Here is a 22479-nt window from a genome sequence, read left to right as displayed (position 1 = left end):
TAGAAAGGGCATTCTTTACATTTTGGCTGATAAAGAAGACTCCTCGGCCTAGGGAAATGACTTAACAACCGCCATGCTAAGACCACACCACCCTCCACATTTAGAAATGACCACCAAGCTGGTGTTCAGTTCAGTAATATTGACAGGAGCTGCCGAAATTGCTGTCAATGCCTTTTTACTTTTGACGCAATACTGCATTAAAATGACAGACAAGTCCTCCAATTAAATTCTTTTTCATTTTTAAAAACAAAATCCTGGAGTCAGATTTTCCTTTTGAAAAACAAAACAGTTTTGCCCCTCACACCATGGGGGTTATGTCCCATGGCAAGTGGGACATTAGACAGTTACCACTACTGCTTACGGCCATGGTATTCCAGGTGGTGACCAATGCTCCGTCCACATATATATCGGGTGGCCAGACCCTTATCTTTACAGTAAGCATACTCTCTTGCCATTGCAACAGAGTTTCCTTACTGCCACAGATATAAAGCTGGTACTAATTTTTAAACTTAATCCACCACTTACAATGTTTCATTTTGCACTTCCAGAAGTACTAACTTCAAAGCACAAATATTTATCAAAGTCCCTGAGTATTGAAACAAAGACTTTTGAAGGTGAGCCATAAAGGCATGTTATCATCTATTCACATGCCCTTCACACATCACACATAAGACTTTTATACCGACTACCAGGGACCCAATCCAATAGATCAGTGCACTCACCTCAACATACCGCTGCCATGCAATGGCCCATCATATTCTTACACCAGGGTATGGAATCACCATTTATGTCCAGACATGTTGACAGTGGATGGATCCACAAACTTCAAAAATGAAAAAGAGTTTGGCTATATTTTTCCCACCTGTCAAGTAACCTTCTCCATTCTGAACATTACCGAATGAATGCATAGCAAACCTTTAATAATGGCCCCCATGACATGAGGTTCAGGAAGACATGTCTTACATGCGTCTGTAGCCCACTCATTATGGTAAATCCAACTCCTTCCAGTTTATAATTTCAAGTTGGGGGTGTCCTAGAGTTCCTTCTGAGACCTAATTGCTCAAACTGCATCAGCATATCTACCTTTAAACTGAGGCAAACAATGTGGGGGATGCTGCCTAAGTACCCTAAAGAGAATGCCATAAACTACAAAGAATGGTAGTTTTGGACACACAGGAATGTTAATGAGAACAAAGCATATGTCACGTCCACTGTTGTGTGCAGTGCTGTTACTGTAATGCATGTGTCATACAATACACTGAATATATACTAAGTTCTGACTGAGGATGAACATGGCAAGCAGGACAAAACATTTACCTATACATGTAGCGGAGTTCTCTGTAATGGTGTAATTTTTTGTAAAAACACTCTCACCTGAGAGGGTATCCTGTCACCGACTCGAGAACAGTCAAGGCTCATTCATAGAGTAACCTAGTCTAAGAGCCAATGTTCAGCTTTGTGTGGAATCCATTAGTTATAGAGACAGCACATATGTGTATAGGTAGGTATTTCCGCCCTTTAGGAGCCAACTAGGATAAGTCTATTTCTTCATGTTCTGGTGCTACCTATGCTGAGCAAAGGTATCTGGTAGGTTTCTGAAATCTGAGCCTGTATTGATGTATGCTGGACCAGTGCTGCCTAAGGCTTTGAATGTGTGTTTCATGAGTTTCTAAAGAGCTGTCAATGGGGACTCAGCAAAGCTGTTTGAGGTGCAGGGTGCGTTCGTGTTGTGATGTTGACGGAGGAGGCTGCCTGCTGCGTTCTGCATGGCTTATATTTGTTAGACCTGACAGCCTTAGGTTGGTCACCCCTAACTTTTTGCCTGCCTCCCTCCACTTTTTGGACACTGTTTTTGCTGGTTTTAGGACTCCCAACACTTTACCACTGCTAACCAGTGCTAAAGTGCATATGCTCTCTCCCTTAAAACATGATGACATTGATTAATACCCAATTGGCTTATTTAATCTACTTGTAAGTCCCCAGTAAAGTGCACTACATATGCCCAGGGCCTGTAGGTTAAATGCTATTAGTGAGCCTGCAGCACTGATGGTGCCACCCACCTAAGTGGCCCCTTAACCATGCCTCAGGCCTGCCATTGCAAGACCTGTGTGTGCAGTTTCACTGCCACTTCAACTTGGCATTTAAAAGCACTTGCCAAGCCCCTTTTCCTACATATAAGTCACCCCTAAGGTAGGCCCTAGGTAACCCCTAGGGAAGGGTGCTATGTACTATGTAGATTAAAGGCAGGACAGGTACCTGTGCAGTTTATATGTCCTGGTAGTGTAAAACTCCTAAAAGTGTTTTTACACTGCTGTGAGGCCTGCTCCTTTCACAGGCTAACATTAGGGCTACCCTCATATACTGTGTGAGTGGTAACTCTGAAAGGAGTAACAAGGTCATATTTAGTATGGCCAGAGTGGTAATACAAAGTCCCGGTAACTGGTGAAGTTGTATTTAAAATTACTATTTTAGAAATATCACTTTTAGAAAGTGAGCATTTTTCTGCACTTTGGGCCATACGTATGAACACATTTTCCCATAGACATACAATGGGTAAAACCCTTTGATACATCTGGCCCTTAAATCATTCTGTGCCTTACAATCCACGTCTGGCTAGGTTACTTGACAGCTCCCTTTTGCATTTCACTCAGACAACCCCAAACACAGGATGCTCAGTCACACCTGCACACATCTGCATACTGAATGGGTCTTCCTGGGCTGGAAGGGTGGAGGGCCTGACACTTATATTTGAAAGGACAGTGGCCTGCCCTCACACAATGAACTGCCAACCCCCTACTGGGACCCTGGCAGATAGCATGGAACTGAAAGGGTACCTGGTGCACGTCTAAGCCACTCTTTGAAGTCTCCCCCACTTCAAAAGCATACTTGGGTATTTAAACAGGTCCTCTGACCCTACCAACTCACACACTTCTGAACAAGATACCACTGGTGAAGAAACTCTGAACCGGACCCTGCAACCTGCCAAGAGGAACTGCCTGGCTGTCCATAGGACTCACTTGACTGCTTTTCTGCAAAGGACTGCTTCCCTGCTGTTGCCCTGCTGCCTGGCTGCCCTCTGGCTCTGCTGAAAAGTGCTCGCCAAGGGCTTGGATAGAGCTTGCCTTGTGATCCTTAAAGTCTCAGGACCAAAAAGACTTCATCCTGCAAAGAACTCCTTGTGTGGCGAAAATTAGACGCACAGCCTGCCAGAAAAGACACACAGCCTGCATCGCAGTGAGAAAATCACTGCATGCCGAACCGGAATGACGGAGCCAGGCTCCCCGAGAGGAGATCGACGCAGCCCCATCGTTGCGACCGGAACTTCGACGCATCGCCCACTGGATCGACGCAAAGCTGACCCGGAACGACACAGCCCGACATCCTGCGAGAAGAATCGCCTGCTGTGAGACAGAAATTTCAACACATCGCCTGCCAGATTGACGCAGCTCCTGTGACTTTGTCCCGCACGCCCAGGATTTGTCCGCATCATCCCTGGGGTGTCTGAAAACCCCACAACCCAAAGAGGATTCAAGTCTGTGCGCCGGAAATCGACGCAAATCCTTCCCTGTGTGGAAAATAATCGATGCATTGTCTGTGTGCACCCAGAGAAACCGACGCACACCTCCCCGTTTTCCACGCATCTCCTCCTCTGCGGTCCCTTGCGGAGAATTTGAACGCAAACCAGGTACTTTGTGCTTACAAGAGACACTTGGTGCTTTTTAAAGACTAAAGACTCTTTTTATCATTTTCTAAGTGATATTTCAATGTGTACTTATTGAATCTTGATCGTTTTGACCTGCATTTAACCAGATAAATAATATATATTTTTCTAAACACTGTGTGGTGTATTTTTGTGGTGTTATACTGTGTTATTGCATGCGTTATCGCACAAATACTTTACACATTGCCTTCTAAGTTAAGCCTGACTGCTCAGTGCCAAGCTACCAGAGGGTGGACACAGGATAATTTGGATTGTGTGTGACTTACTCTGACTTGAGTAACCTGACTGCCAACCGAAGACCCCATTTCTAACAATAGTCATCTGCTTATTTGAGTGTTGGAGTAATTCAGTATTGGGTTGAGTGCAGTGCTATTGTTTTGAATCTGTAGGGGAAGATGAAGTGATGGCATGTGTATGTGAACTGCCTTGACTATCTGCCTTCTACCTATGCAATATCCCCGTGGAGCACACCTAGCCTAAGCTTTTCCTCCCCGTTCATGTGTCTGTCTTCATCAAAGACCTGACTTATCCTGAATCGTTGTCAAGTGAAACTATACTGACGCCTTCCGTCACTAGATACTTGAAGCTCAAGGAAACATATCTTTCATCTCACTGTATGAAATCCAACTCCTTCCAGCTTGTGGGAGAAGTAGGGGGTGCCTGAGAATGCCTTCCTTAAACTGAATAATCATATCTACCTTTGAAACTAAGGCAAACATGCTGGGGAATACTGCCCAGGTTCCCTACTGTAATAAGCCAAACAAACTTCCCATGGGACTCATTCACAACACTTCTACTTTTGCTTTGAAAATGTGCAAACTCAATTAGTAACTTGTATTTTATCAATGCTGTTGAAAATGGGTACAGGTACAATGGCCCTCATTACTACTGCAGCGGTCTTTTCCAAAGATTACCACAGCCGCGGCTGCTCGAAGACCGCCAGTGTAGATGGTCTATCGACCGCCATATTATGACTACCACCGGATATCCGCACCGGCCGTGGTCGGATATCCAGCGACATTCGCGACGGCAGTCCGCAGCGCTTTCACCACTGGCACCGACACGCCAGAAAAAGACCGCCCACAGAATTACGACCCGTTATTCTGTGTGGCGGTCTACTGGTGACAGGGCGCTGCCGGCTTGGGAGTGCCTGGTCCCGTCCCTTCACTGAGGAGCACCTCGTCAGATGAGGTAAATGTCATCCGCAAGGGGAGGGGGCTGGGAGGTGTGAATGGGTGTGTGTGAGTGTGTTTCTGCGTGTCATGAGTGTGGGGGGAGGGAAGGGCTGTATGTGCATGTGTGTAAATGTGGTGATGGTGATGCACGTGTGGGTGAATTTGTATGGTGGACCAGGGTGTGTGTGTGTATGTATGTTGACGGGGTGGGGGTGTGTGGCTGGGTGAATGAGTAAGGGGCATGGGGGAGTGAATGAGTGCGTGCAGGTGTGTGTATGTTTGTATTTGTGTTTGTGTGCCTGTGGTGAGGTACGATTGGGGGTGGGGGTGTGGTTGTGTGAAGATGAGTGAGAAAGGGGATTGGGATGGAGAGTGTATGCGTGCATGTGTGATGTGTATTGGTATGTATGCGTGTCTATGGAGGGAATGTTGTGAGTGGGGGTGTGTCTGATTGTGCGTGTGTGTGGGTGCATGCGTGTATGTGTGCGGAGGTGTTTGGGGGGTATCCCAGCAACAGGAACACAAATTCCTGTCGTCTGGATACCTTTCCGTCAGCATTTTCGTGGCTGTGAGACAGCTAGGAAAATGCTGACAGTGTCCAGAGTCTAAATAACCTCGCCGGTTATTTGACTCCCACCTAGAAACCTCCATACTCATACTCTTCCCTCTGAACTTACGGAGTGAGCCAGGCAGCTCTCAGGACTCTCTTAAACAGTGATGTCAAACAGTGGAGCCGGGAATTTGGCTGGGAGGACACACTCATAATGTCCTGAGACCTAAATCTGGCAAGCGACGAAGGTCTGCCCAGTGCTTAGGACATAGTTTGCCATAGGATACCATGTCCTACCAGATTTGGATCTGCAATTCATTGGCAGGATCTCTGGTTCCCCATAGAGCTGAGGGTACTTATTGAAGACCCTTTGGCTAATGATGTTTGATTCAGATTTTGAGAATGGGTTTGGGGGCTTCTCTTTAAGTCTCCACATGCCAGAAGGAGATCCCTGCATGTACTTAAAGTATTAAAAACGTGCAATAGCAAATACGTAAAACGTGTGCTACGAAAGGAGTATAGTATGTTTGTTCTAATACATGAGTGTAGTATGTGAGATTTTGTGATATTGTGTAACCGATAAGTATTAGAATGTTTGAGATAATAAACAGTGAACAGTCTTTAGCTAGAGCATATTAACTGACAACATTGTTCAAAGGAAACAGAGTTGTCTCAGGATAGTATGTATGAACAGTGTGTTAGTCGTCCACTATTCATAATTGACTAGAGACAGTCAAAATAATTGAATTAACTAGCCGATACCGCACTTTCATACCCTGATGTCTATTCTGTACTCCATTCTTGGTACACGATGTGCGCATAGATCACGGTCAAGATCTAAGTGTATACCCTGTGGCATGGTGATGTTGCACGACACAACAGGCTACAACAAGATTGCACACAACTTCTAGGGAGTACACCAGCACCCTCCTTGTGCGGTCAAGACATCTGAATTGCAACTTCCCAAAAGTGCTTTTAATAATGGCTCATCTCCGTATGTGTTCCCTATTTTGCGTCTGTTGAGATGCTCCGGTTGGACTACTGTAGGGTGTGGGGAGATGGCGAAATAAAGCATACCAAGCATCACATGTATTAAAGAAATATGAAGTGCTTACAAAATGGCCTCTATTCTATTTGTAATACTTCATGGCCACATGTGCATGTATGATTTTTTAGTGACTATTAGTGTTGTTTGAGATGTTACCCACAGATGCACATTTAGCTTGAATTGTGAGGTGTTGCTACATACTCATGTGACAATCAAGAGGTGACTAGCAAAAAATTTTACTGTCACGTGTGTCCAGGAAAATTTGCATACACATTAGTGAAGCAGCCCCTGGTATCATAGAAAGCCTACACATTGATGGAGTGCCAGTGATGTCTCATTGGTGATGTGTAGTGAGGTGGCTAAAGTTCCACATTGGTACAGTAAGTGGCACCTAGCCCATGAAAAAAGTGGCCACCATTTGCCTTTCCACCAATGACTGTGGCATGGCAATATATTGGTGCACTTGTCCATTGAATCATCTTAATACCTCACACCAGCATCAAGACTGACTTGCCCGTGAAATGCCAACATGGTCAGAGTTGACCTTCTGGAAATATCTGTTAAAGCAGAAATCTCTGCTATATTTTAGTCACAACAGACTAGATAGCAGATTTCCTACTATATAGGTTGATGAACCAAACCGAAGCCGCTTTAAAGTAAACTCAGACGCATCAAATTAAATATCAAACAATACACTATACATCATTTTAAAACCAATGTAGACACACCATGAACAATGCGACCATTAATAACCATACCAGTTTATTAAGCAGTTAAAATATTTATTTCCGTTTATTAACAATGCTAAAGCCACAAATATTATTCTCAAGTTCAGTTGATACATGTAGAGAAACAATAAAGGCTGAATTGAGTCGATGAATGAACCTAATCTTAATCAAAGAAGTAAAAATTATTATTTCAATAGAGAATACACAAAACCATAGCAATAGAATTTGAGCAAGAGAAATTGAATACTTTAAATCACCAAATGAAAAGAATCAATAACCATTAATGAGTACGGGAGTAACACCTCACTAACCACTAATTAGCATTAGCATGCTGGGCTTCATGTAAAAGATTTAGTAACACAAAATGTGAAAATATCTAGCTATGGTGTTATCAAAATAAGCAGCAGTATTAAAACAATAGCAGTTGGTACCTGAAAAAGAAAAGACAAACACAGTATACAGAACTACCTAATTACTTATTCTTAAGGTAGTCAGCAATCAGATTATAACTTCATCAGTGGGACAGCAGCATCAGAAAAGGAACAAGGTAGGGGAATGGTTTAGAACTTGGACTATAAGATTACTAAACCATTAAAGCACTAGTTCAGTATCGAACAGACTTATTAAACTCAGAAAATAATAAACACCAGAATGTCAGTAGACGAACTGGAAAAGCATGAAGTGTCAAAGTGACAGATCACACCAAATGCATGAAGTAAAGTCTCTGGAACCCAGAAAAGTAAGAAGAACATGAACCAATGGCGACTGGACATTAAATTAAACTTGCTATATTCCTGTGATTGGTCAAAACATAAGGTGAGAAGAATATATCCAATGAGACAGTTATTAGATATCACAGTTATTTAAAATTTTAGCTCCAAGAATGTTCATTCGCTGTTGTTCTATCGATAAAACTTGAACTAATACAAAGTGCATCTTGCACACTTCCTTCTACGGCTGCATCTGTAGATCTATTGTCTGGCACCTTCCGTATACACTGTTACTGGACAGTGATTACAAAACCATGGAAACATTTCTTCTGCACTATTCCCTCGAGAGAAATACATATGTTAGAAACATAACTACAGACAAATATGCAAGTTCAATGAATGAAGTCTGTTAGGCAACGGACATGAAGTCATAAGAACAGAGTACACTAGAAACATTTAATACAGATAAAATTGCACAGTGGCCTTGCTCTACTCCAGACTCAGCAGGGACCAAAAGGTACTTATATTCAGCATTTATTTTAGCAGAGAACATGCTCTTAAAGTGACAGAATATTTTCTCATCGCAATATTAATATGACATTAGAAAACATATGCAGGCCTCTCGTTCGATGGCGGCCACTAAGTAGAGCATAATTTCCGTGTTGACATGAGTTTATAGTCAAATTATTTCATACATTAGTACATAAGTATGATTACATAAAGACAAATTATTCTCATCAAAAAGGCTGCGCTCACGGATCCAGTTGCCAAAAAAGTGAGTGCAGCCAGTATTTAAAGATAGCCTTGGAATGTGCTGTAGGTGAATCAAGCCCCTGCTCCCAGTCAGAATTACATCAGGTGAGAAGTGGTAGCTGACAATGGCAACTTCCTAGGACATGGCAAAGATGTTGATTGTTTGCCTGTAAACCCTCTCCTTCTTCCTCACAAATAATTATTTCTGAAAATGAGGGGATAACCTATAAATATTTTCACAGTCATATTGAATGCAGCAAAATGTGTTTGGTGTGAAAGTTAATTTCCTATTGGGTCAGCCTGGCTGTGATTTGGTGTTGTTGAAATGTGATTTAGCTGGAGATGGGGGGTGGAGTTGAGAACAATCACTCCTTTTATTACCAGGTGTTGGAAATGCTTTAATCCCTGTTAGGTAAATCTCCAACAATTGCTTCTAAGGGGACATTAAAAGTATTAAAAACAAAATATATTTATCCTTGTTCAATCATTAAACAGCATTTTATGTATTTTTTAAAATCAATTCCAGATACAATTAAGAGGGGTTTTACAATATTGGATAAAATATATTTATTAATTTACACTGGATTTAAAAAAATAGTTTTACTATTTCGGATGTAATCAAATAAGTAAATGTGACTTTATTTGTATATATATTTCTATAGATGTATATTGACTCTACTGATAGTAGGGTGTTGCAGTATCAGGGTTTGACCATGTGTGGTGCTGGCCTTACTCCAGTTTGTGAAAACAATGACATACCTTTTTTATTTGTGGATGCCTGTTCCTCCCTTAAGCCCCTCCATCCCCTCTTTTAACACCTCCCACATTGTAGTAAGCATTCCTCATTTTCCAGCCACTTCTCTCTTTCCCTCCCACATTTACTACTAAAGCATATATGTACATGTGCTGAGATTCCACTGTCGGGGTGAGATCTCCACACAGAAAAAGATAGGAAAGGCAGAGGTGGAACCACCATACGAAGGTTTGTGAAGAGAATTTTGTAGTATGTTACTAGTGCTATTGTAGTACTTCTAAACTTACTACAATATGCAGTTTGTAAATAAGATTCTCTGTGTTTATAACATTTAAACATAACTTTTTCTCAGTTACATTAATGCAAGACCAAACAGGATACGGGGAAGTCTGTGTTATTATACAGGTGATTATTCTGTAATGCTGGTGTAAGTTACCCCATGAAAATACCATACAACAGCCTTGATCCTATACCAGCTCCTCTAGCAGCCTTTATTTTTCTAAATATCTACCATACCCCTTTAAAGGTTCCCTTGCTTCCTCATACCATGCCAAAATTGGGCCTGTGCCAGGCCCTTGCTCCATTGTGATCAGCTCGAAATTGTGACTTTGGGCCTCATTCTGACCCTGGCGGTCTATGACCGCCAGGGTGGAGGCCGCAGATGCACCGCCAACAGGCTGGCGGTGCATGCATGGGCATTCTGACCGCGGCGGTACAGCCGCGGTCAGAAACGGGAAACCGGCGGTATCCCGCCGGTTTCCCGCTGCCCTGGGGAATCCTCCACGGCGGCGCTGCTTGCAGCGCCGCCATGGGGATTCCGACCCCCTTACCGCCATCCTGTTCCTGGCGGTTTTCGCCGCCAGGAACAGGATGGCGGTAACGGGTGTCGTGGGGCCCCTGGGGGCCCCTGCAGTGCCCATGCCAATGGCATGGGCACTGCAGGGGCCCCCTAACAGGGCCCCACTAAGATTTTCAGTGTCTGCCATGCAGACACTGAAAATCGCGACGGGTGCCACTGCACCCGTCGCACGCCTTCAACTCCGCCGGCTCCATTCGGAGCCGGCTTCATCATTGAAGGCGCTTTCCCGCTGGGCTGGCGGGCGGCCTTCTGGCGGTCGCCCGCCCGCCAAGCGGGGAAGCCAGAATGGCCGCCGCGGTCATTTGACCGCAGTGCGGTCATTCGGCGGCTCCCTCCGGCCCTGCGGTTACCGCGGCCGGCGGGAGTCAGAATGACCCCCTTTGTTTCCATGCAGTGTGACTAGATAACTCCTGTTGACGTTTTGAGCTTTTTGGCGCTGTTTTCACTTTAGACTTTGAAATTGCATATCTCCAGTTCTACTAATTGTATTTTTATTCTTCTGGTATAATTTATATTATTAAAATGTACTCTGTTTTTCTGGATAGGTGTGGGATTTTTCTTATGCTGTGTTTTCACTTTATTACTGTTACATGCTGCATAAATACTGTGTATGTGAAAGTAAAAACTAGCCTTTCGACCACCCACTCTAAATGGGGCGGGCAATCAAACATCTGGTGGTCCTTACTCCATTGAACTGTCGGAGGAGTATGTCAAGGATGGAGGCTGAATTGTCTTTGTCACTGATATAATGAAGGTTCATTCAATTCTAAATGAGGTGGGTGGATCTTCTGTTTGGCAGAGAGGTACTATGTCACCATTGTAATAGAGAATGCTCTCCTTGAAACTCCAAGTCACACTGTAAATGATAAGAACACAATGCAAATGTTTTCTTTACCCAGCAAAACTGAATATGATTTCTATTCAGAGCAGTGCATTTCTTTTTGATTTCATCATTGCATTTGTTAAAATCCACTTTTGTTTTAATTGTTTTTAGCCATGGCCAAGTGTTTCCAATCTTGCTAAGGACTTTATAGATCGGCTACTGAATGTTGATTCCAGCGATCGCTTGTCAGCTAGAGAGGCTCTACAGCATCCCTGGATCAAGACTATGGCTGCTTCTTCTTCTATGAAGAACCTACATCGTTCAATTTCACAGAACCTGATGCGCAGGGTCTCCTCCCGTTGTCAGAGTTCAAAATCAGGAGAATCATCCAAATCTGGTTACTCAGGCAAATCCCGACGCTTATGGGAGAGAGGAATCTTGGAACGTGACATGCTTTACAAACCTCATTTTTATGAGCAGTGACTTTTTTAACCATTACATTGAAAATCTACGTATGTAAACCTTACACATTTGTGTTAAATGTGAAGCTAATTACTTTCATGCTTTGATCTATGAAATTTCCAATGCCTAAATAATTCTTAAATCTTTGTCAAAGATTGAAAACTCAGGCTCTTAAGGTAAAGACTCAATTCACAATGCATTTGGTGAGACTTTCTCTTGGAGTACTTTTTGCTTGGTGTTGAATTTCCTGGCTGATTCTAGAAATCCAATAGAAAGCCAGGAGTGCTACACAAAGAGTCACACCTACCAACAGTCAAATATTGGCAGTGAGTAAGCTTTTTGGAGTACAGCGGATGATATTAGTCACTCCTACATGAATACTTTTCTTCATATATGAAACCAAATAGATTCTAATACTAGAGGGCTGCCTTTGTTCTTAATTGGCACAAGTCTACGACAAGGTTCAGAGGGTTTTACTGTTAAACATGTGTGGTTATTGGCTTTGTGCAACCTATTTAATCACTTCCCACACTTAGAATGTTTTAAAGGTTTGAGAAAGAGTCTGAGGGACGTACAGGACTATCATCAGAAAAGCAACAGGAAAATAATGTTGACAAATAGAGATGTCTTAGCAAACACTGAGTGTTACAAGTCATAGGGCCAGATGTATCAAAGCTTTTTGCATTCGCAAATGGTGCGAATGCCCGTTTGCGAATGCAAAAAGCCATTTCAGAATGTATCAAAGGCATTCTGAATGCAATTTTAAGGAATCGCTAAAATAGCGATTCCTTAAAATTGCGACATTGTTTAGAGAGTCGCAAATTGCGACTCTCTAAATAAGAAATCGCAAATAAGGATTCCTTATTTGCGATTTCTAAAGCACATGTAAGAAGAAATTCCTTAATGCGAATTGGGCATTAAGGAATCGCTATTACCACCAAGTTGAACTTGGTGGTAACCATGTACAAATTTAAAAAATGCATTTAAAATGCATTTTTAAAATTCATATGTAAAGCACACATGCCCTTTTGGCATGTGTGCACCTTACATGTTGTAAAAAAGTGGTTTGGGGTGCAGCTGAGGGGGCCTTAGGCCCCTAGCACCCTGGACTTTGCATTTCCCTAAATTGCGAATTCCAATTAGGAATTCGCAATTTGGGACATGCAAAATATTCGCAAATATGCGCCGACAGTCCCATAGATGTGAATGAGGGCTGTATCGCAATTTGCGATTCGGTAATAGCATTTGTGATTTTTAAGAAATCGCTATTACCAAATCGCAAATGTGATACATTGCATTTTGCGAAACAGAAATATCGATTTCTTAAAAATCGCTATTTCCGATTCGCAAAATGCATTCTTGATACATCTGGCCCATAATTCCTTACCTTTCACTTGGTACAAAAATGTTAGCTATAAAATTGCATTGTATTTCATACTTTTTCTGCAGAACTTAGACACACATTTGTTCCTTCTCATTTTGAAGGGAATTGTAACCCCTACTTTTTGCTTGGACTTATTCACTGGAAATCCTTATAAACATTTAGTCGCCCTCTGCAGGGGCTTGCACATCTGGGATTTTAAATTGAAACAACACAGCTTGATGCTCATGAATTTCTGAGTCCATCCAGCTAATCATAGATTTATAATGAATTCATTCTCCTTTTTTCTTTGCCAAGAAGCTAAGCTGTATTCTCCAAGCAATGCAGAATATTCAGTATTTGTTGCCTTAGTGTCATAAAAATACAGTGTTGGAGGTTTGTGTTTGGGCTGGCATATTTATCCCTAAGAAAGCTATGTGGTGATCCCGTTCAAATTAGAAGTTCTCTCAAAGAGACAAATTATAGCTGTCCGAGGGTCATGCCTACTCATGTCCATCAGGCAGTACTACAGATAGGGTGGGAGAACAATTGGTATATGAATCTGCTGATATGACCTTAAGACATTTATGAGGAACAGTAGGATATTAGAACCAATAAAGGACAGACACCTCTCCCTCTCTCAGCTCAATTTACTTTGCTTCCTTTTATCTACTTGTCACTCTCTGACATGTTGTGAGAGGCTTTCATCAGGATGCTCAGTAGGGTGCTGAATTCTGTACTGATTCACTGGGCCGGTTCAAACGTGTTCTGATGCAATTTCGTTGCTTGGCTTTTGATATGTGCACTGATTATATTTGTATTTTAGGATTTACCTGTACATTGTGTTCTGATTTCTGGCTTTTTTTAATATTGATGCATATTTTGGTACCCCTGGTGCTACTTAAATCCATTAATTAATTAAACCATTTATGATCATTTAATGAAAGAATCGATTTGCTTAACATACACAATGAGATGGAACATTCAATGTCAACTGTGTAAGGTGACCCACTCTTACAGTAGATGCTGGATAACAACTTTTATACTGTTACTGTTTATTTTGTGATATGTTGTAATATAGATTCAGATATACTTAGTGAACTTGGGACTTGATATATATGTTGGCATAGAGGGAACTTCATTGCACCTTTGGCGGAGTTCCCTTCCTGACAACATAGTGGTCCACCTGCTGATTTAGATGCAGCGGGCAGACTACGTTGGTGACTACTCCGTGACCACTGTAGCCACATTTCTCTGACTGCCCGATGGAATAAGGACAGTTGGAGAACTGGCTTTCTGTCTGCGTGCCCAATTAGGATGTTCATAATGTCGAATTCAATCTTTTTCACCCTTTTTTCTTTGTAGTACTTGTAAGTTGAGCTTTAGATTGTATGTTTGTTTTCTTGTTTCATCTATGATGATTGTGTTGGAGTAAGAATTTTTGTAAAAAAATGAGGCTTTGCAGTTCTCAAAGGGTTTTCGAAATGTTTAATAGTATACGTAATAATAATTCTTTGCATTGTGAATAATTACCGATTTTCTTGGCTACGCTCCAGGGCTACTTTTGATGTTGCCTAAATAGTTGATTGAGCCTGCAGCATGAGGTAACAAAGCAGCAGCCCAAATAGAGCAGGGTAAAGGCACTGAAAATGAATGAACACTAAAGCCTCTTCTGTTAATACTTAACAAATGTTTAACACTGAAAACTCTACCCCAAGAGGATAGTTTGTCAAAGAAACACTCAGATTCATAACAATGGGGTTATGCTTCGTGCCTAGAGGACAGAAATGAGGTAGAGATTACCTTGGTATTGTTAGACCTGGCCGTCTTTTCAGGGTCATCCCCAACCTTTTTCTTTCTGGTTCTGAACCCTTCTTTGTTGGTGGTAGGACTCTGTACAAACTAGTGGTAAAGTGCATATGGTCTCTACCTAAACGTGGTACAATTGGCATATACCTGATTTGTTTATTTAGTGTACTTGTAAGTTCCCAGTAAATGGTACTGCATGTACCCAAGGCCTGTAAATTAAATTCTACTAACAGGTAGCAGCACTCCTTGTACCACTTACTAAAATACCTTTTTAAAGCATGTCAGGCCTGCCAATGCAGCCGGCACTGCAGTTTTAAACTGCTATTTCAACCTGGCAAAATAAACCTTTTTTCAGGTCTAAACCTTCCTTTTTAATGCAAAAAGGTCACCCCTAAGTTAGACCCTAAAGCTCATAGGGCAGAGTTCATTGTATTTAAAAAGTAGGACATGTGTACTTCTCCTGGCAGTGAAAAACTCCTATAGTCTTTTTGCACTGTTGTAAGGTCTATCTCTTCTATTGACTAACAATGGGTTACCTTATTACATTGGAAAAGTGATAACTTTAGATTGGGAGCATATAGAGATATGCTGTTTACACAAAAATGACTTGGATCTGAAATTCCCTTATAACCTGTTAAATGCAGGTGTCAGCCAATGGCCAACACCCGCTCTCCCTCCCCAGTGTGTCTGTGGGCCATTCGCCGACTCGGCCCAGGGCTTCAAAGAATTCTTTGGTGCTTGGACCAGAGGTTTCCTTTCTGTTGATTCAGGGAGGGCCAAAGAGGGATCCCTTCTGCCCCCATCCATTTGCCCACCCATCGGTGACGCTGTGCACTGAAGTCACAAACACCGATCAGAGTGGAGGAGTAGCAGAGTGAGTGTACTGCTCCTGCATCTGCTAGAGTTTTTGCTGGGTATGATGCCTCCTCAGGTTTGTAGGATGCATCCGTGGTAAATGGACTACGTCCCTTTTCCATTGATGCCTCCAATAAGCTGTGTTTTGCTCATGGATCTGGTGTATGGGCTGGCCCACTGGGGCCAAACATATTTTGTTCATAATGTGTGTATTTCCCTGGGGTGGCGATTGCACCCCAAGGGGGGCACAGTCTCATCCCCAGGGGAAAACAAACAGTGGACATTTTGTTTGGGGGTCTGTCCTTTAGATATACGAGCCGGCGCCCAGGGGAGTATACATTAATAGATTTCTATGTGTGTTTTTCTCTGGGGGGACTGATCGAACCCCTATGGAGGGTGGGATCATGCCACCATGGGAAAACAAATGGTGGTCATTTTGTTATGAGGGTTGGTCCCGATGATATATAGGCCAACCCCACCAGGGGTCAAAATAAATTTATAAAGACGTATGTTTTCCCCAGGGGGAATAAATAAATATATGTCCCTGCGTGTTTTCCCCCGGGGGTGCCTTTGTGCCCCCAGGGAGGGTGTGAGCCCCCTGGTGGGAAAACAAATGGCTGACATTTCCTTTGGGGGTAGGCCCTTTAGATGTACGGGCAGGCCCAAAGGAGGCATAAGTGAATACATTTCCATGTGTGTTTTCCCCCAGTGGTGTGATTCCCCCCCTTGGATGGTGTGATCTTGGCCCCAGGGTGAAAACACAATGCAGACATTTTGTAATAAGGGTCGGCCCCTCTAGTGTACGGACTGACCCCACCAGGCATAAATACATTTTATAAAGATGTATTTGCATAAATAAATATATGTACATGCCTGTTTTCTTCTGGGAGTGCAAGTGTGCCTCCAGGTAGAGTATGATTGTGTCCCCATGAGAAAACAAATGGCTGAAATTTTCTTTGGCGGTCGGCCCTTTAGATATACTGGCCAGCCCCCAGGGGGCAGGGGGAGCTTAAACGAGTATATTGCCATGTGTAATTTTCCCTGGGGGTCTGATCGCGACCCCAGGGAGGGTGTGATCATGCCCTAGGGCAAAAGCAAATGCCAGACATTCTGTGATGATGGTCAGCCCATCTACTATACAGGTGACCCCACAAGGGGGAAATAGATTTTATTAAGATGTGTGTTTTCCCTGGTGGGGGGGGGTGAATAAATATATGTATATCTGAGTTGTCCCCTGGGGCTGCGATTGTACCCTCAGGGAGGGCGCAACAGCACCCCTACCTATAGGAAAAGAAATGACCGCATTTTGTTTTGGGGACCTGCCCTTCAGATATACTGACTGACAGACAGGGTGGCAAAATAGATATATTTACATTGTGTTTTTTTGGGGGGCGGCACCATTGCGTCCATAGGGAGAGTGCGATTGTGCCCCCTTGAGGAAAACAAATGGTGGCCATTTTGTTTGGTGTCAGTCCTTGATGCATTTAGGCTGACCCCCAATGGGAGCAAAAATATATTCAAGTGTCGCTCACATCAGGGATAAAAAAAAATTGATTAATGTCTCGGGGTTGGCCATCCAGGGGAACAAATGGCCCAAAGAATTTGCAACATGTTTCTGTGACTTTTTTCCCACGGACTTAATGCAAAATATGTGTTGGAATTTACAGAACAACACAAATGGCTGTTTGCATTGCTGTGTAGAACAAAATAATGCATACCATTGCGCTTTCTTGAGTAATTTTGCCTCAGGGTTGCTTTTCATGAGTGGTGCCTGCCTGAGTCTGGCATAACATGAAGAAATATTGTACTTTTCATTATTTTTGATTCGCATGTGTGCTGCCTTTTGCAGCACACATACATATAAGAAGGAGGGGACTCTTCCTGCACAAAACTACCCTTACCAATAACACAGACATCCAATGTGTGTCAGCACATGGAGACAGCACAACTGTGCCGTGTCTTGGAAGATGTGGCACAGTTTTGCTGTCCCTGGGTGGCGCAGGGCAGCAACTTTGCTTGCTGTATTTGAATACTTCTGCCATAAAGTATTTTGTAATAGTGCTTATGTGGCATGTTGAAGCAATGCTTTGTTTTTTGTCTTTTTTTAGTGTCTTTGGAGAAATTGTTTAGAAGAGTTCAGTCTATCATAGCATCAACAGGCTAAGTTCTTTTGTGCATGTATGCTTTTCCACATATCTTACTGGCACACACTGGTCTACTTGCACAGTTTGGGTAGCATCCATCTTCACACCATACATGAGAAGAGTTTTTTTGCTATTGCAGAGTATACTGCATTTTAATGACAATTCTTCTGCATTGCCCTAGGGCCACCCAGACCATGACAGGTTATTTAAACATCAGTGTATCATGGAACATTTGTTTGCCAGGTTACCAGAGATTTATTGTCCTGGATAGAATATAGCCATTGATGAGTCCTTGATACTTTACAAAGGGTGGTTGCTGTTCAGGCAGGACTTTGCGAGCAAAAGAGCTCACTATGGCATCAAGCTGTACATGCCTTGTGAAAGCTCTACTGGCTATGTACACAGCTTCAATGTCTATACAGGGAAAGACTCCACTGTAATCTCTGCAGGCTGCACTCCCACGCAAGGAGTCATGGGAAAGATTGTATAGGGGTTGGTCCAGGTACTCCTTCACAAAGGTAATAACCCTGATGTGGACAACTTCTAAACAGTAATAAAGTGGTTTAGCGAGTTGCACTAACCAGACACAGTGACATGCAGTACACTTTATTGTCACTGCAAGATTCCAGCAAGAGCTTATTTGTAAGAAGCTCTAAAATCCCAGAGCACTGTGTTGCGTTCCAATGAACTGCTTGTAGTATGGTTCTCGGATAAGTGTGATGTGTACATGCTCATTATAATTCACAATAAGAACACTTCCTCTTCACAAGCCCACTTATATACTTGATTACAACAAGTACTTGAGTGGAGTTGATAAGAATGACCAGGTTCTTCAGCCATACAATGGAGTTGTAAAATTTGCATTTTATATAAGAAGCTGTTTAACCAACGGATGCAGATGGCAACAAGGAATGCATATGTTATTTATTGTCAGACCACCATGGAAAGACTCTTATTTCCTTGACTTTTAATTAACTGTCATTGATAATCTTACTGCTACAGACTCATCAGCTTCCACTTCATATGCTTTGGAGGATGTGGCAAGGCTGCAGGATTAACACTTTGTTCACCGCATTCCTGTAACGCGCTAAAATGACTCGACCATGACATTGCAGAGTCTGCTCTAAGCATGGAAAGAGGCTAGAGATTCTGTACCCAGTGTCCATCCCAGCCAGCCTTGTGTTCTCCTACTTACTTTATATTGTACCATGCAATAATGAAGTATGGTAAATTGACTGAGGTAGAGCTGCCATAACATTTACCTTTCAATGGATATGCATACATGTGCTGCTACTTCACTAGGCAAGCAGCAGTAGAAAATGTTTTCCTCTACTTGAGGAAATGATGGACTTGCTTATGGTGTGCTTTACACCTTTACTTGCTGTCAAAACATGTTAGGTATTCTGTTTGCTGAAGGACAAGTGCATTATAACCATTGACTAGTTTTTGAAGTGCTCTTGGGGGCCCTTTAGGAACCTTAGGCATTCTTCCCCAGTATATTTGCCATAGTTTCAAAAGTAGATATACTCATTTAGTTCGAAGACTATGGCCCTCATTACAACCCTGGCAGTCGGTGTTAATGCGGCAGTAATACCGCCAACAGGCCGGTGGTAAAAAAAATTGAATCACGACCACAGCGGAAACCGCCAACAGAGATAGCCACTTTAACACTCCAACCGCCACGGCGGTAGCAACAAACACCGCAGCGGTAACCACCAACAGCCAGGCGGAAGACAATGTACCGCTCACCCCATTACAACCCACCCATCTGCCAGCTTTTCCGGGACGGTACCAACGCCATCAAAAGCACGGCGGAAACAGTACACAGAAGGGAAACCACTCACCTCTCGACACCCAAGGAAGAACCAGGACGCCACGGAGCCCTAAGTACAGGTGTCACCCATGTTGGTGTATCTTCTCATCTACCAGGAGTACGAATGGCAGCGGCGACGACCACGGTGAGTACTGCACCTAGCACACAGGGGAGTGGGGGAGGAAAAAGAGAGTGACACACACACGCAACACGCAACACCCCCACCCTCACCCCCAACACCACACACACAAACACATGCATCAACATTACATATACACCCCATAACCCTCTGGAATAACGCAAGGACAAAAGAAATGGAGTCAAATGAGTGTCATATTAGAAATAGTCAGATATACTTTATAAATTCAAAAACAGTATTTACAATATATACAATATGTACATAAGGCGGTACACTAAAAATGTCCGCATAGGCCAAGCCCACACTTGACTCCTACCTCAATACGGAGAGAACACTGCAGGGGCATCAGGTCGAAAACACACATGCACCTCAGGGGGATGGGGAGGGGGGGCACCTCAGCCGAAAGATGGGACAACGCCACTGCTCCTGGAGGGGGCTCCATGCCCACAGCGATGTCCTGGGGTGTGCAAGGCCACAGTCTCTCAAGTCTCTCAAGTGGGTGGTGTGCCCACTGCTTGGTCCTGGGGAGTGCAAAGCCACAGTCTCTCAAGTCTCTCAAGTGTGTGGTTTGCCCACTTCTTGCTCCTTGGGAGTGCAAGGCCACAGTCTCTCAAGTCTCTCAAGTCTCTCAAGTGGGTGGTTTGCCCACTTCTTGCTCCTTGGGAGTGCAAAGCCACAGTCTCTCAAGTCTCTCAAGTCTCTCAAGTGGGTGGTTTGCCCACTGCTTGGTCCCGGGGAGTGCAAATCCACAGTCTCTCAAGTCTCTCAAGTGGGTGGTTTGCCCACTGCTTGGTCCTGGGGAGTGCAAGGCCACAGTCTCTCAAGTCTATCAAGTGGGTGGTTTGCCCACTGCTTGGTCCTGGGGAGTGCAAAGCCACAGTCTCTTAAGTGGATGCCTTTCTCCACTGGTTCCGGAGGGGGCTCTGTGCCCAGTGATGCAACACTTGGGGTGCGGCAGTTCACAGTCCCTCACCGTGGTGTCTGAGCCACGAGATTTGCTGTGACCAGGATGCATGATAGCCCATGGAGGCAGGGCTAGAGTCCATCCGGCGGCGGCTATGGCTGCACAGTGGTGGTAGTGCTGGTGGGGGTGCTGCCAGTGGTGGAGGGAGGCTCCAGCCCCTCTCCTGCAGCCTCGGACAGCTGCCCACTGGGGCTGCTGCTGCTGGCAGTGGTGCTACTGTCAGCGGTGCACGTGGCGGTGCTTGCGGTGGTGCAGGTGGCGATGCTGGCCGCGGTCCAGTTGCCGGTGTTGCCAGTGGTGGAGGGAGGCTCCAGCCCTTCTCCTACAGCCTCGCACGGCTGCCCACTGGGGCTGCTGCTGCTGACAGTAGTGGTGCTTGCGGCGGTGCAGGTGGCGGTACAGGTGGCAGTGCTTGCGGCGGTGCTTGCGGCGGTGCTAGCGGCGGGGCTGCTGGTGGTGCTGGCTGCTTTGCAGGTGGCGGTGCTGGCAGTTGTGCTGGTAGCCACCAGGCCTTCACCTGCAGCCTCGGACGGCTGAAGTGCCTTGCCTTGTGTTTTGTGCCCCTTCCTGACCTTGGCAGATTGTGGTGTCACCTTGGTTCTGGCAGCTGGAGTCTTTGAGGTGGCCTTGTTGGGTGGTTGTGGCTCCTTCCCCTTGCTGGATGCTGTCCCCTTCTTCACCTTGCCAGGTGGCGGAATGGTTTTTGCCTTCGCAGGGGTTGGTGTCACACTGGCTGGGCTGACGGGTGCCCCCTTTGAGCCTCGGACAGCTGCAGGAACCACAGCAGATGTGGATTTGTGGGCTGAGGTGCTGGGCTGGGTATTGGCCTCCCTGGCCCGAGGGGAAGGACGGGGGGTGGGGTAGGGAAGAGGTCAATGTTTGCCAGGAAAAGCTCCTTAGGGACACTGGGGCGGGAAGAGAGAGAAGGTTTGGGAGTGGAGGAAGAGGGAGTGGTTGTAGGAGGTGTCTGTCTGCTGAGTTTGGGTGCAGGTGCATGGCCTGGATGCTGTTGTGAGGTGGATGGCTGTTTGGGTGCTTGCATTTGTGTACTTTGGGAAGAGGGGTCACAGACACAGTGGGAGAGGACACAGGGGATGTGTGCATGGATGTGGGGGTGGTAACTGCCAGTGAGGGGTGTGTAGTCATGGGCGCGCTGGTGATGGAGGTAGTGGATGAGGATGTAGTGCATGCAGGTGTGAGTGGAGACGCTACTGGGAGGGAGGTGGACGAAGAGGAGGAGGGGGACACAGTGGAGGCATTGGATGTAGGTGTGTCTGCATGGGGATGGTGCTTGTGTGAGTGCCTGTGAGATGAAGTGTGGTGCTTGTGTTTGCCTGAGCCACTTCTGTGTGTTGATTTGGGTGAATGCTAGTCTGAAGGTGTGCTTGGGATAGGCTGAGGTTGAGGGGATTGGGACTGGGTAGAGAAAGTTGGAGGGGGAAGGGTAGAGACAGGGACAATGGCTGCCATCAGAGCGGAGGCTAGAGCCTGAAATGCTCTCTGTTGGGCCGCCACGCCAGAGTGAATGCCCTCCAGGTATGCATTTGTTTGTTGCAAATGCCTCTCGACACCCTGGATGGCATTCAGAATGGTTGACTGCCCAACAGTGAGGGATCTCAGGAGGTCAATAGCCTCCTCACTGAGGGCAGCAGGGCTGACCGGGGCAGGGCCTCAGGTGCCTGGGGCGAAGGAGATGCCCACCCTCCTGGGTGAGCGGGCACGGGAAACACACTGAGAGGCTGCTCGGAGGGCAGTGCTTTTAGGGGGGGTGGTGGCTGTACCTCTTATTGCGGTGGGCACAGAGGTGTCCGC

The 22479-nt window shown here is 44.7% G+C and overlaps 1 protein-coding gene across 1 annotated transcript in view; it reads left to right on the top strand.

Annotated features, from left to right (window-relative positions):
- The window catches only part of PSKH2 (protein serine kinase H2), a 72204-nt gene extending 59763 nt beyond the window's left edge, over positions 1-12441 (top strand). Inside the window, exon 3 of the mRNA XM_069218931.1 lies at positions 11293-12441. Coding sequence (XP_069075032.1) covers positions 11293-11604 — 312 coding nt within the window. The 3' untranslated portion in view covers positions 11605-12441. The remainder of the gene's footprint in view (positions 1-11292) is intronic.
- Positions 12442-22479: the final 10038 nt, after the last annotated feature.

This window comes from Pleurodeles waltl, chromosome 2_2, assembly GCF_031143425.1.
Source record: "Pleurodeles waltl isolate 20211129_DDA chromosome 2_2, aPleWal1.hap1.20221129, whole genome shotgun sequence".
Classification (NCBI taxonomy): domain Eukaryota; kingdom Metazoa; phylum Chordata; class Amphibia; order Caudata; family Salamandridae; genus Pleurodeles; species Pleurodeles waltl.
Note: the sequence above shows the minus strand (reverse complement) of the source record. Positions and strands in the feature narration are given on the sequence as shown.